At 34.8% G+C, this 14012-nt stretch overlaps 1 protein-coding gene across 2 annotated transcripts in view; it reads left to right on the forward strand.

Annotated features, from left to right (window-relative positions):
- The first annotated feature begins 1604 nt into the window (after positions 1-1604).
- The window catches only part of LOC125681031 (uncharacterized), a 36476-nt gene continuing 24068 nt past the window's right edge, over positions 1605-14012 (forward strand). The window contains exons 1-8 of one of the 2 annotated variants that reach the window (XM_048920920.2): positions 1605-1750; positions 2131-2174; positions 2490-2567; positions 5538-5766; positions 5906-6013; positions 6706-6808; positions 9642-9778; positions 12699-12755. In XM_048920920.2, the coding sequence (XP_048776877.2) occupies positions 1723-1750; positions 2131-2174; positions 2490-2567; positions 5538-5766; positions 5906-6013; positions 6706-6808; positions 9642-9778; positions 12699-12755 (784 nt within the window). In that variant the 5' untranslated portion in view covers positions 1605-1722. The remainder of the gene's footprint in view (positions 1751-2130; positions 2175-2489; positions 2568-5537; positions 5767-5905; positions 6014-6705; positions 6809-9641; positions 9779-12698; positions 12756-14012) is intronic. The other variant, XM_048920921.2, reaches the window with a different exon arrangement.

Genomic DNA, 14012 nt, shown 5'->3' on the forward strand with positions numbered 1-14012 from the left:
AGTCCGCAAGTACATATATCTGCGATTAGAAAAATAGTTACGGACAGAATTGTGGTTGAGAAGTACTTGCTGCTACGAAACTGTAAATATGATGAATATGAAACTCACTGGCAGAGAATATGTGAAAATCTATGTTAGTAATTAGGTCTATTTGTACTTTTTCATCAAATAGGTTTGTGCTTCTTTTTTGTGTTTGATCAATAGATATATTATATCTAGATCTATTATACTTATCAAAATTTGTTACCAAGAAAATAATACCTTATGTACCTCTCTCTCTTTATCTCTCTTTATCTCTCTCTCTCTCTCTCTCTCTCTCTCTCTCTCTCTCTCTCTCTCTCCTGAAAAAGATTTTTACATCATGCATATACTTACATAAAAGAATAAGGTCAATATGAAATGTAGACATTATTAGAGTTAATATTATTGAGTTCGTATTTTAAAATGAGTTTAATATGATGTGAAAATAAACATGTAACCTATCTCCCACATGTATGCAACAGTGTATGTATGAAGTGAAAATTTTGTAAATAAAAAAATTATTAAAAAAAAAAAAAAAAAAAAAATCCTGGCCCCCGGGGATGGGATGGGACCACAATAGGGGATCAAAGTTTTACATGCAAATATATAGGAAAAATCTTTAAAAATCTTCTTCTCAAGAACCACTGAACCAGAAAAGCTGAGATTTACATGAAAGCTTCCTGATATAGTGCAGATTCTAAATTGTTAGAATCTTGGCCCCAGGGTTTCGGATGGGGCCACAATAGGGAACAAAGTTTTAAATACAAATATATAGGAAAAATCTTTTTAAAAATCTTCTTCTCAAGAACCACTGAGCCAGAAAAGCTGATATTTACATGAAAGCTTTCTGACAGTGCAGATTTAAGTTTGTTCAAAGCATGGTCCCTGGGGGGTAGGATGGGGCCAAAAGGGGGGATCAAAGTTTTACATACAAATTTATAGGAAAAATCTTTAAAAATCTTCTCAAGAACCATTGGGCCAAAGAAGTTCACATTTACATGAAAGCTTTCTGACATAGTGTATATTCAAGTTTGCAGGGGTAGGTTGGGGCCATAATAGGGACTACGGTTTTACATGCAAATATATATGGAAAGTCTTCTGATATGGACCAAGGTGACTCAGGTGAGCGATGTGGCCCATGGGCCTCTTGTCTGAGTTTATGATTTTGGGGTTCGAGCTACGATTTTTTCTACAAATGTAATGACACCTTTTTTCTCCCCACCCCTCAACTTTCAAAATCGACGCTAAACTGTACCTGAACTCACTATTGACAACCAAGTGCTTGTCTACTGAAAGTTGCCCAAGTTAACGCAGAAAACGTGATCTCATTGGGCACACTAAATATAAAAACCGCGACGGAATCGGAGACGAAATACATATTAACTTATGGTTCCGATATTCCGTATTATCCTTGGATCGGTGTAAAACCGAATTTAAAAGCTTGAAAGATTCAAATCTCAACATGTATACATGTCATTTTGAGTATTATGATGCGGTTAGAACCGGTCTTATATGCGCTGTATACGAGAGACATTTAATTTCTTTGTTATATAAGTTAAATATATTTTTTTAAAAATCAGTTAAAACGCGAACAATTTATGCAATCGTGTATCAACGAGCATATTTTCCATTTTACCTCCTTGCACATGCGCAGAGAATCGAAACTGCACATACCTGCTTTTGCAAGTTTACGGAAGTTAAATGAAACACCTGATAGCGACAGCGACAGGTAAGATTCTAATATTCCTCCAAGTCCTATTTGCATGGAAATATTATCTGTAGAATACTAAATCTTGTAAAAATTATCCAAAGTTTGTCATTTAGAGGGCATGCACCTGTAAAAAGTTAACACGGTATTTCAAAAATTTAGCTTATTATCAGTAAACATGCCATAGCTTCTGCTTCACGATCAAGTAATAGTTATATTTAGAGTTTAAATTTGTATTGATATGATAAGCCAGGAATATATACTGAAAACAATCCACGGTATTGGTTGTGTATTGAAATCAAAAAGTGTTGTTATTCACCTGTAGGATTCACTACGCCATTTTTAAACTCTTTAAATATTAACTGAATATGATACCCTAGTATGTCTTTATTGTGCAACAGTGTGTAACAAGTCGGGTAGAGAATTCACGAGATTTAATTCAAAGGTATGTATACAAACTGTATATACACTTGTACATAGAGAGAGGGGGGAAAGAAACCAAGTTAAAAAATTAATAGATTATTTTTGTTTCTCTCGAAGCTCTTTGATTTTGAAAGAGTTTGGAGTCCATTGTACAAAAGCTCGTAAACCAGTAAAAAATATCAAGGTTTTTTTTCATTGTAACTATGATTATCATGTTATCCATATAAGATGGAAGTAGTCTACATGAAATACGTATATAAGCAATCAAACTGAAAAACAAAGTAAAAATTTTGATTGTACGAAATTACCTTGTTTTTACGATCTTTTTTCATTGCAGAATCAATTGGAAATCTCCAGCAATATGGCAGCTGATTACTCGAAATATATACACTCATTTATATACCTTTGTTTAATGGTACATTTCGACTTTTTCAAAAACTTCAATAATCTGCTTCATATGCATAATTAGTCAGTGGTAGTAACTGGAATATAACTCAAATAATGATATATATACTAATAGCGTGGCATACATGTCATGCAAATGTGAAATATATATAGGATATCCCATGGTTTGTGGTTGGAAATGATTATTAGCCACCGATTTATGTTTTCTATCCCCAAGCCTTGGCAAGGGGATACAAAATACACAACGAGTTGATTAATAATCATATCCAACCACAAACCATTCGAGATTGAATGTCACAATATTTAAGTCATGAAAAATCATTCTTAGATGAGAACATTGCTACATGTACAATGCAAGACGTTTTACATTGATATTGTGTGATTATTCATGAAAAATGTCAGTATTCCAAATCTGTATCAAAGTTCTAGCGCGGTCTTTGGGGTGGGGGGGGGGTGTTGTTATCACACATCTTTCCAGTATCGTCCAGCTGGACATGTCATTATTGGTGATGTTGATATAGTTGAAAATGAGGACCTCAAATCACTTATTCTAAAAGGTCCTAAATATAGAGAACCTCGGACTTTCAAGTGGCGACAGAACTTCATCCTGTCGAATATTATGCCAGACAATGGGCTAAATATGAAAAAGAACTTCATATATTGTCAGAATGGATTAAAAATGTGTAAGTGGAATATTAAAATCCCGCATTAGACACATCAAAACGAAAGTACTTACCAGCTATCCTCCTGCGTTTAGTAAACCAGAAGTGATAAAAGAATTAAGATAGGTTACATGAGGAATATGTTTTGGTTTCAGCTGACAAAACTTGTAACAACATTGTCTTTATAAGGTTCATTATTACGACTGTATTTTAAACGAACTTGGCATTAATTCCACTTTTGGAACTCGTATTATACTCAACTGCCCTTTCAAATGATAAAACTCTTCAAAACCATTCTTCATATTTAATATCCCTGTCACTACATATGTCAGAAGTAGAATAAAGTAAATGTGGATTCTTAAAAATTCTAAAGAACTTATAGTAAACTTGAAATCGCAAAGCGTTTCTCAAATAACCGACATCAAAACGTATGACTTCAACACTTTACACGGCCATTCTTCCGATAAATTAAAGACTAGACTTTTTGACATCATAGACAGTTGCTTCTTCAACAAAAATGGAAAACGGAAATATTCTTATCTAGCGATCAGTCATCTAAAAAATTACTTTGTTAGACACCACTCTGATTCCACGAGCGGTTGCTATGAGGTTGAGGTTGAAGACGTGCTGGAGTTCATCGGCAGTATCTTAGTGGTCTTTGGTGGTCGGGTCCTCCAGCAGTCTGTTGGAGTTCACGTGGGCGCAGGTTGTGCTCTTTTGTTGGCTGGCCTGTTTTTGTGTTCTTGTGAAGCGGAGTTTGTTCGTTATCTTCTACATGAGAAGAAAAACGATCTCTTGCTGTGGCCTTCAATGTGACATTTAGATATATCGACGACGTTTTATCTATTAACAATGGTAATTTTCATTCATATGTCGATTCGATATATCCCCGTGAACTCGAAATAAAAGACACCACAGAGTCGTCCACTTCTGCTTCATTCTTAGATGTTTTATTGGGGATAGGTGTTGACGGCAAACTGACAGCTCAACTTTATGTAAACGGGATGATTTCAGCCTCTCTATCGTCAACTTCCTTTATTTAGCAATATTCCATTATAACCTGCATATGGTGTTTATATCTCTCAACTGATTCGATACACAAAAGTGTATGATCCGTTTTTAAGGCTACTGACAAAGAAGTTGATGGTGCAGGGGTTTCAACAGTCTCGGTTAAAGTCAGCATTTCGCAAATTCTATGGTCGTTATAACAAGCTAGTTTGCAAATACAAGCTACCATGGGGTCAAATGCTATCTGACTTGTTTCATACCGAATGTGAGATCCTTCTTGGCACACTGATTTTGACTACGGATAACTCAGTTTACCTGATAGAGATATAGGGCTCACGGCGGGTGTGACCGGTCGACAGGGAATGCTTACTCCTCCTAGGGATCTGATTCCACCTTTGGTATATCCAGGGGTTCGTGCTTGCCCAACTCTCTATTTTCTATTGCTTATAGGAGTTATGAGATTGATCACTGTTCGTTATTTTCACTTTTCATGTGTGAATGTTGACGATGGATTTTCAACCATGTACATCGTCGTTCAAGAGATTTTGTATGCCTCCTGTGACATGGAGGGTCGTGGAACTTCCAGTATTAGATGAGTTTGTGTTTCTTACAGCTGTATTTGTGATGAAATCGTTTTTTGTGCAATTGAATGTGTCGTATGCCGAATTCATTTGCTGAATGGTATCGACTAGGTAAAGTAGTAAATATGTGATAAAAGATCTTAGTGTGTGCGGTTCATAATGTAAACTATAGGGTTTTCTAACATTCAGAAAAATTATACAGTACGTCATTCAGTTCTGAACCAAGGGAGGAGTGTTCAATAGGACGATTTTCATTTTGAGATTCAAGAAACGATTTCAGTTATTTCATGTCACCTAACGGGTTTTTTTTTCAATGTATCTTTGTATTCTTGATCATTAAGAAAATTGTCAATATCATATTCGACAATCTATATGAAACCATGATCAGAGATCGTATGTATCGCTACAGGCTGTTTCACTTTCTCAAGACGATAACGTGACTGGAAAATGAAAATGAAAGGACTGTTTCCTCGATCATATATAGATTCATTGTTTTGACATTTCAAAGTATATGCCACTTCCATCAACATTTACAATTGAATTATTCAGAATTCCGTCACCCTACGCGGCGTTAAAATACAAAGTGTAGAATACGGGCACAATATCGTATGAATGATAGCCACTAGATAAAGGGGGTAAATATATGATAAATAATGTACTATTTTTAAGCTTGTATACTTAATACATAATCTAGCATCTAAGATTTATGAGAATATTTCTAACATGCAGTTTTCTGAAAGAAAGACGACGAGACCATGTCCCTTTTCCAGCGAAACACTGGAGTTTGTTACACGATGCCCTAAAGATGAAAATGAATGGAACAAGCGGGCAGATCAGAAGGCATGCTGGAACATTAAACAGAACTGCACAAGTTCGCAAAACTTTTTATACCACTGTCTGGTTAACGAATATTTGAATGCCACATTAGAAGTATGTGGACAGAATAATACTATCCTAGGTATGGTGTAATTGTTTCTTTTGTCATCTAGTCTATCAGAACTATCATAGAATATTCAATATCATTCTTTAAAAAAGTGCAAAAGTCAGAGAAGTTAAATTATGTTAATGTTCATAATAAGATAACATTACCCTTTCAGGAAATGGTTGTGGCGAATATAACACTGTTGGCAATGTCATACAAGAAAACAATGACATACTGTGCAAAAGTTGTCCTCCTGTGTACAAATCAACTGAAGCATACAAATGTAATATTGTAATATTTCTTATTATATAGATATAAAGATACACTGATATTAAAGGGGCATGGGCACGATTTGAACTGAAAATTTTCAAATTTTATCTATCCATTTTTAATGTTTACAATGTTTAACTAAGGTATTTCCAATGATCAGCAAATATTTGAATGTCAATTGTTGAGTTACAAGAGAGATACAGAGCTCACAATTCTTTGTTATTTAAACAAGGCTCGTGTCATGTTTTTGTTTTCATGGTTAAATCTACTAGTAAAGGTTTTGTTTAAAGCAGATTTTTCTATTTACAAGTTAATTCTGAACACAGTTTCTAGTGTTTGTCACATCTCATTTTGTTTTAAACATGATATTTTCTATTAAGAAATCTATATATAAACAAAAACATGGCACCAGCCTTGTTTACATCACTAAGAATTGAGAATCCTGTATTTCACTTGTAACTCAACAACTGACATTGAAATTTTTGACCATTAGAGATATCTTAGTTAAGCATTGTGAACACAATGAAAATAAAATTTGAACATTTTCAGTTCAAATCGTGTACTCTAAAGTTATAAAGACAACAAAGAATCAGAGTATATAATGTAAAATCATAAATGGTGAGGATTGGGGGTTTGGTTTTTTGGGGTTTTTTTTTTAAAGTTAAAAACATTGGGTAATGCAATAGTACTTTCATATCCTTGTAGATCAGGAATGCTATGACTTTGTAAAAGGTTCCATGTCAACAACTAGGCCGTTATACAGTTTGGAACCAATCAGTACAATGCAGGATTGCAAATGTCAACAAGGGTAAGATGAAATGGGAAATCATCCTGTTATTCATTGTTCAGAGTTCTGATGTGGCCAGATTGTAATATCGATCATCATTATGATATACGTGTGGAAATAAGAGAAAAGCTGCTGCATTTTGACGTCATAGAACCCAACTTTTACAAGCAATCAAATGATTTCTTTCAATCGTCAAACATTTCTCCAAATATCTCCCATTGACGCCATCGCAAACATGTAAATCGCTCCCTAAGGTGAGAGGTCTGCTGGGCAAACATGTAAATCGCTCCTTAAGGTGAGAGGTCTGCTGGGCAAACATGTAAATCGCTCCTTAAGGTGAGAGGTCTGATGGGCAAACATGTAAATCGCTCCTTAAGGTGAGAGGTCTGCTGGGCAAACATGTAAATCGCTCCTTAAGGTGAGAGGTCTGCTGGGTATTTTCTGCTGAAATTTTTATGCATGTCTAGTAAATTCATAAGATATTAGGACACCTTTTTATATCAGCAACGAAAGACAGCACAAATGTTGTACTGACCTCCCTCCCACAAAGAAAATGGCAAGGTTTTGTACTATGACGTACCAAAGCATACTGAAGGGGACATCTATCACATAGTACATGTATCAAGATAATTCGGCTATAAAGGGGGAATCTGGTGATATAGGGATATTTTGTTAGTAGAAATCACTATTCCGTAGGGGATAGCCCATTCTCTTACTGACACACAAGTACACATACATACAGTATATGATATGAAATTCACGAATATGTACAACAAACACTGTTTCCAAAATACTCATTATGAGTTAGATCAAAGGGGAAATATTTCTCTACTTGTATTCAAAAATGTTTAATATACAGTGCAAAATATTTGCTTAATCGGGATATTACATCGTATAGTTAACGAATTATCGACATTTCTTTCGGTAGTACATTGTTCATTTAATTTTTGAAGGTGGTTGTACATGTATATGAAACCGTATTTACACAAGACACCTTAAATCTCTAGGACAACGTCCGAAATGATATGATTTTTGATGGGGGATACAGCTGCATATACCTCCAACATTCATACAATGAATCATTTTTATACTGAATTGACACTTATTCTCCAAATGTATAGCTTTGCAACAAAATACTGAAGTTTGATATACAACTTTGAGTAAATTGACAATACCATCACAATTGGATGCAATGCTATCTCGCCTGTTTTATACCAATTGTTAGGTCGTTCCTTACACCCTGATTTTGAATACGGTTTGCTCCGTTTACCTGATCAAGATATAAGGCTCACAGCGGGTGTGACGGATCAACAGGGGATGCTTACTCCTCCTACGCACCTGATCCTACCTCTCGTATATCCAGGGGTCCGTGTTTTCCCCAACTCTCTATTTTGTATTGCTTATAGGAGTTGTGAGATTGATCACTGTTCGTTATCTTCACCTTTTCATAGTACTTCTGACTCTATTCTGTTTAATGATAGAGTGTGTTGTTTTGCGTCCTGTTCGATAATTTTTCACTCACATCGACGATGTTTCATTTCTAAACATTACTCGTTTTCATTCATTTGTCGATTCTATATGTCACAGTAAACTTGAAATAAAAGACACCACATGCTCCATATGTAATGTTTTACTGAATAGACTCAACTTTATGACAATTAGGATGACTTTAGCCTCTCCATCCACAACTTCTTATGTAGCAATATTCTTTTGTCACTTGCAAATTGTGCTGTCTCTTAAATGATTCGATGCGAGAGAGCATGTTCAGTATACGATAACTTTCTAAACCAGGGAAGCTGCTAATAAATAAGTTACAGAGGTTTCCAATCTGATTAAAACCAAATATTTGATCCGTTCCGATATTCTGATTAGCGATATCAGAAATTTGGAGCGGATCAATGATTTGGTTTTAACCAGATTGAGAGGTTTCAACTGTCTCGTTTAACGTAGCATTCTGTGGTCGTTATAATGATCTTGTTTGCAAATACAGCTTGTCGTTAGGTCGAATACTGTCCGATGTGATACACACTAATTGTTAGACCGCTCGCGGTAACTCAGTGGTAGAGCGTTCGCTTCGTAACCGGGAGGTCGTAAGTTCGAATGCCGTTAGTAGTGATTGCTCCTTCGCCAAACGCTTGGCATTTGTAAGTGAGAATCACGTGTTTTTCGGATATTACCTTGGAAACAGATGTCGCGGCAGGCGTTGGCACGATAAAGAACCTTCGCTGAGTGCTAAGTATAGGTCTAAATTTGTGGTACGACGGGACATAAAACGAACAACCAACCTACTGAATGTTAGGCCGTTCTCTTTATACTTATTCTAACCATGTATTACTCCGTTTACTTGACCGAGACAGGGTTCATGGCGGGTTTCACCGATTACTAGGAGTGCTTACTCATCCCAAGCATTTGATCCACCTTAGGTGTGCCAAAGAGTCCGTGTTTGTCCTATTCTTTATTCTTAATATGGTTTATAAGATTAATCATTCTCGTTATCTTCAATTTTTTCATACTGTGGCCCCATCAAATGTATAAGTGCCATACATGTATATCTTTTTTATATATGTTGCATTAGTAAGATATCATTTGAAAGACTAATTTTATGGCTTTCATATCTGATAACGCGTTGGAAGGAAATGACACAATGGCATTCTGCAGAGATGGGATACAATTTTTATACTCGCTTTTCTCGATTCTTGCAAGATAACGTCCCTTTGACTCATGTCCTTAAAGCGAAAAGAATTTAGTGTGCACTGTTCTGATATATTCTTTTACTTCGAGATACATATGCTTTTAGATTCATTAAGTTTTATATAAAAACATGCTTAATGATCTTTCTTTTTTTAATTTACAGAGAATGTACAGAATCAAGTACCAACAGTTTTCCACTAAGTGCAGTACTACTGTTGATTATTGCCCTGGTATTATTATGTGCATTGATAATTGTACTTGTGAAATACAGAGGACACATATGTTTTCCGACGCCAAGAGGTAATAATAATAGTAGAGGTAAAGGCAATTTCCACCCACTCCTCAAATAAGATCAGAAATATTAACTTATCAAAAATTTGTCATAATTATCACCGTGCACTGCCAATACTTTACACGAATCTATGTAAGTGATCCTTGTAGAACACGCAGAAATACATAGTATATTTAAACTGATGTAGAAAAAAAGAACGTTCCATATGAAGAAATGGAAACTTATGTATGCAAACATAAGCTATGTAATCAGTGAAATCATGATATCTAAACTACTTTTCAAAATTCAAAAGCTTGTCTCAATTGTCTGGTACGATCGATTGTTTTGATTTCGCAATCGGTATTTTTGGACTTTTATTTTATGGTTATGTCATATACTTGCTGAACATTGCGTCCTGTTATTAATATTTGCTGCAGAATTGTAGCTTTCTGAGAAAATATTGGGACAGATCAGAGAGCTACAGATGTTCACGGTCGAGGCCTTATATCTTTGTATAAACAAACAAACCTTCAAATATTCATTAAAGCCCCATAAGACCAGAAAAATCACAGCTTCAGGTGATTTCGTTTGTTGGCGTAGCCATGAATGGTGAAGATAACGAACAGTGATCAATCTCATAACTCCTATAAGCAATACAAAGTAGATAGATCTATTACACTTGTGTCCAAACATACCTTCAAATATTCATTAGAGTTCCATACGACCCGAGAATTCACAGCTCCAGGTGATTGTTGACGTAGCCAGTCTATTTGAACCCTATTGCTATTGGTATATATTCATGATATTTGTTTCAAGTTATGTATGCGGTCTTCTTTTATTATAAATACGAATAATTAATAGAAAAAGTTTTTTAAAATAAAACAAAAGATATTCCTCGAAAGGTATTATTATTGAAAATACTACAAAAGTCTAGTCTGGTCCCTTACACTCGTGTGGCAGGGATGGGGACCGGACCAGACTAATGAAGGCCGCGTAGCCATGAGTTTACCTAATTGAATGATTACTATTTAATGGAACTGGGATGATTTATCATTTAAAATATCTGAAATGATTCGTATTTAACTAAACTGTTGATGGTTCTTAGTTCACATCTAGACGTAATTGTGCAAGTATGGAAATGAACCGGGATTCGAATTAACTGCCTATCTAACATGGCTACGTCAACGAACGAAATCATTAAAAGCTGTGAGTTTTTGGGTCGTAATATTTAATGAATATTTGAAAATATATATGTTATATTAATACTATATGACTATTTTGGACACGTCCTAGAGTCAGAACCTTGAGTTTGCAAAGTTCACAAGTTTGGTACATCCCTTTCTGCTTTTCATAATTATACATTTCGTTTTCATACAGTATCAGCAAAATTAAAGAAATGTTTGAAAGGATAATGACAATAATCACTATGATAATTTTGGCTCAACCCTGTAACTAAAATCCTATCCCTGGGATCATGAAATTTACAATGTTGATAAGGAGCTACCTGCTCCTTCTAAATTCTATCCATTTAGTTTTGATTTAGTATCAATAGCATTAGAAACATGTTATTTAAATGTTTACACTTAAACACTATATGCCAAATTTGGTCCCTGGATTCGGAGTATCTACCCCGGATATCACGAAATTTACAAATTTGGAAGAGGCTCTGCATGACTACGTGTAGTTTAGCTAGTTCTTCTTAACGAGGTACGGTGGTGGAGACTATTTTTGAAAATTTGTTACTGTTTGGCTGTTTTTGTCCCGCTACTAGGGCCTAAGGTTTGCAATATATGTCTCCCTTGTCCCAAAGATGCTTCATACCAAATTTGAAGAGAATTAGAAGAGCAGCTATCAAGAAGAATTAGTAGCGCATTGTACAATCCCATCGTACAATAATCGTACAAACGATTCTTTTCAATAAAACGTAAAAATGATTTATTAAATCGTACAAACGATTTACTAAATCGTACAAACAATTTTTTAAAACGTACAAACGATTTTTGTAAATCTTAGAAACGATTTTTAAATCGTACAATTGACATAATAAGTGGTACAACGATTTTAACTTCTTGATAACTACCATTCCAATTTTTTTTCAATTTGCAATGAAGCATTTTTAGAACAAGGGGGCATAAATTGTAATTTAAGTACTCCTGCTCCCCTGGGACATTAGGGGCGAGTTAAAATTGCCAATTATTGACCAATTTTCAAACATCTTCTCTAAAACATCTACCAAAATTATTCATTACATGATCCTCTGGGTAGAGGTTTTGACTTCAGGACGGGGCCAAAGGTAAATAGTATTTACAATCTTTGTGTAAAACATTTATAAAACATCTCTTTAATGCTATTGATAATGAATTGAAACTAAATGGATATATAGAAGAAATAGTTAGTACTTTACCAAAATTGAAAATTTCATTATCCCAGGGGGTAAGTGTTTTGGTACCAGAGTGCGACTAAAATTATTTATAGTGATTTTTGTCTTTTTTATTTGAAAGACTTCTTTAAGTTTGCTGATACGGTGAAAAAAATTTATAGATGTAAAAGCAGAAAAAGGTGTACCAAATTTAACATTCAGGGTATTAACTATAGGGTGGGTACAAATTAGTCATATCGTGTTAATGTTACATATACATGTATTATGTAAAGGCGTTGTTCAGTATAGACACTTTCGGCCGTATCAGGGGCACTTAAGGTTTAAGAACACATCTTGCTTGATACTGTTGCTGAATATTAGAATTTAGCCAATTAGATATTCAGAACAGAATTTTTTCTAGATTCCATAACTCTTGGGACTAGTGTTACTTTTAATTAAATATTCAGATGATCGATAAGGCCTGTGGGTCTCTTCTTTAAATCGTACCAACTATGGGTTGAAAGGCATCTATTCAATTCGTATTAAAGACAACATGCAATATAATTAATTGAATGATTTCGAAATTTTAGGTAATTCTGCCAACCAAGACGAAGGAGAACATTTTTCATCGGTAACAACTGGTCATAGTAAGCAGAACATGTTATTATTAGTTCCTAAAATCAAGGTCTTTTAACAACGCACTAATTATCATTATAATATAACACTCCATCAAACACCTTCACAGGTTCGAGCATGTTTAGGACAGGGGGGCATAAAATGTAAAGAACTTGATTCACAAACTCCAAAATATGGCCCTAAAAATATATAAAAGTAAATGTTGAATAAGAGTATTAGTGTCATAAATACGTATCAGAATTTTAAAAATAGGAGCACAACTATTGAACTAAAGCTGTATACATTCACCCTGTACTAGAACGGGATATGGTACCGTATTTTTGCCATTATATCCATCCCCAACTGGTTATTTTTCAAAGTTTTTGCCATACTGGTTTCATCTCGCCCTGAATATTTAAAGTATTTATATAATCTATACGTTTTCAATGCCCATAATTTCAAAAATATTTTAGGGCGAGCTGTGAGCACTATTTTTATTTTTTCAAAAACGATAATCCGAATTGCTACTAAGTATTACGGTTATAATGTGCTGGTGGCGGAAAATTTGAATTTACAAATAATATGGCTGATTTAAGTATCTTATGGAGAAACAAACCATATTTTATATTTCATGTTATGTATGAGTCGTTTTAGGTCGGTGTTTAATTTTAAAGCAAGGGAAGTTCCCTACTCCCTAGTCTAACGATAGTTTCCAGTTGTAGCATGTTTCGCCCCCCCCCCCCCCCCCCCCTCCTACTGCATATGCTCATTTTCAATATACCTAGTTGTTTTCGTCCTTTAAAGTCGTTCACATCGCACCTACATTTTGCATCGTTGTTAAAAAATTGTGTACAATTTTGGTTGTTTAACATTTTTATCATCAACATTATCATTAAACGAAACGACCGGGACCGAAAATGTTGGAGGACTAAGTCATGGCGTCTGCTTCCACTTTCGAATATCGGAAATTGTTCAAGCTTCACGCAAGTATTCTTGTATGTATTGATATGCTATCAAATAATTTTTTGTTTTATTTATCTTAAAAATTGTTACTACGCATCTTTAAACAGTTTAAAACATTTGAAATAATGTAATGTACTGTTTTATCTAACCTAACTTTACGTACATTGGGGACATAAATTATAATTTAAGTACTCCTATTCCCCTGGGACCCCAGGGGCGGGTTAAAAACTGCCAAATATTGACCAATTTTCATACATCTTCTCTAAAACCTCTACCAAAATTTTAAATGTCATGATCCTCTGGGTAGAGGTTTTGACTTCAGGGCG

This window comes from Ostrea edulis, chromosome 2, assembly GCF_947568905.1.
Source record: "Ostrea edulis chromosome 2, xbOstEdul1.1, whole genome shotgun sequence".
Taxonomy (NCBI): domain Eukaryota; kingdom Metazoa; phylum Mollusca; class Bivalvia; order Ostreida; family Ostreidae; genus Ostrea; species Ostrea edulis.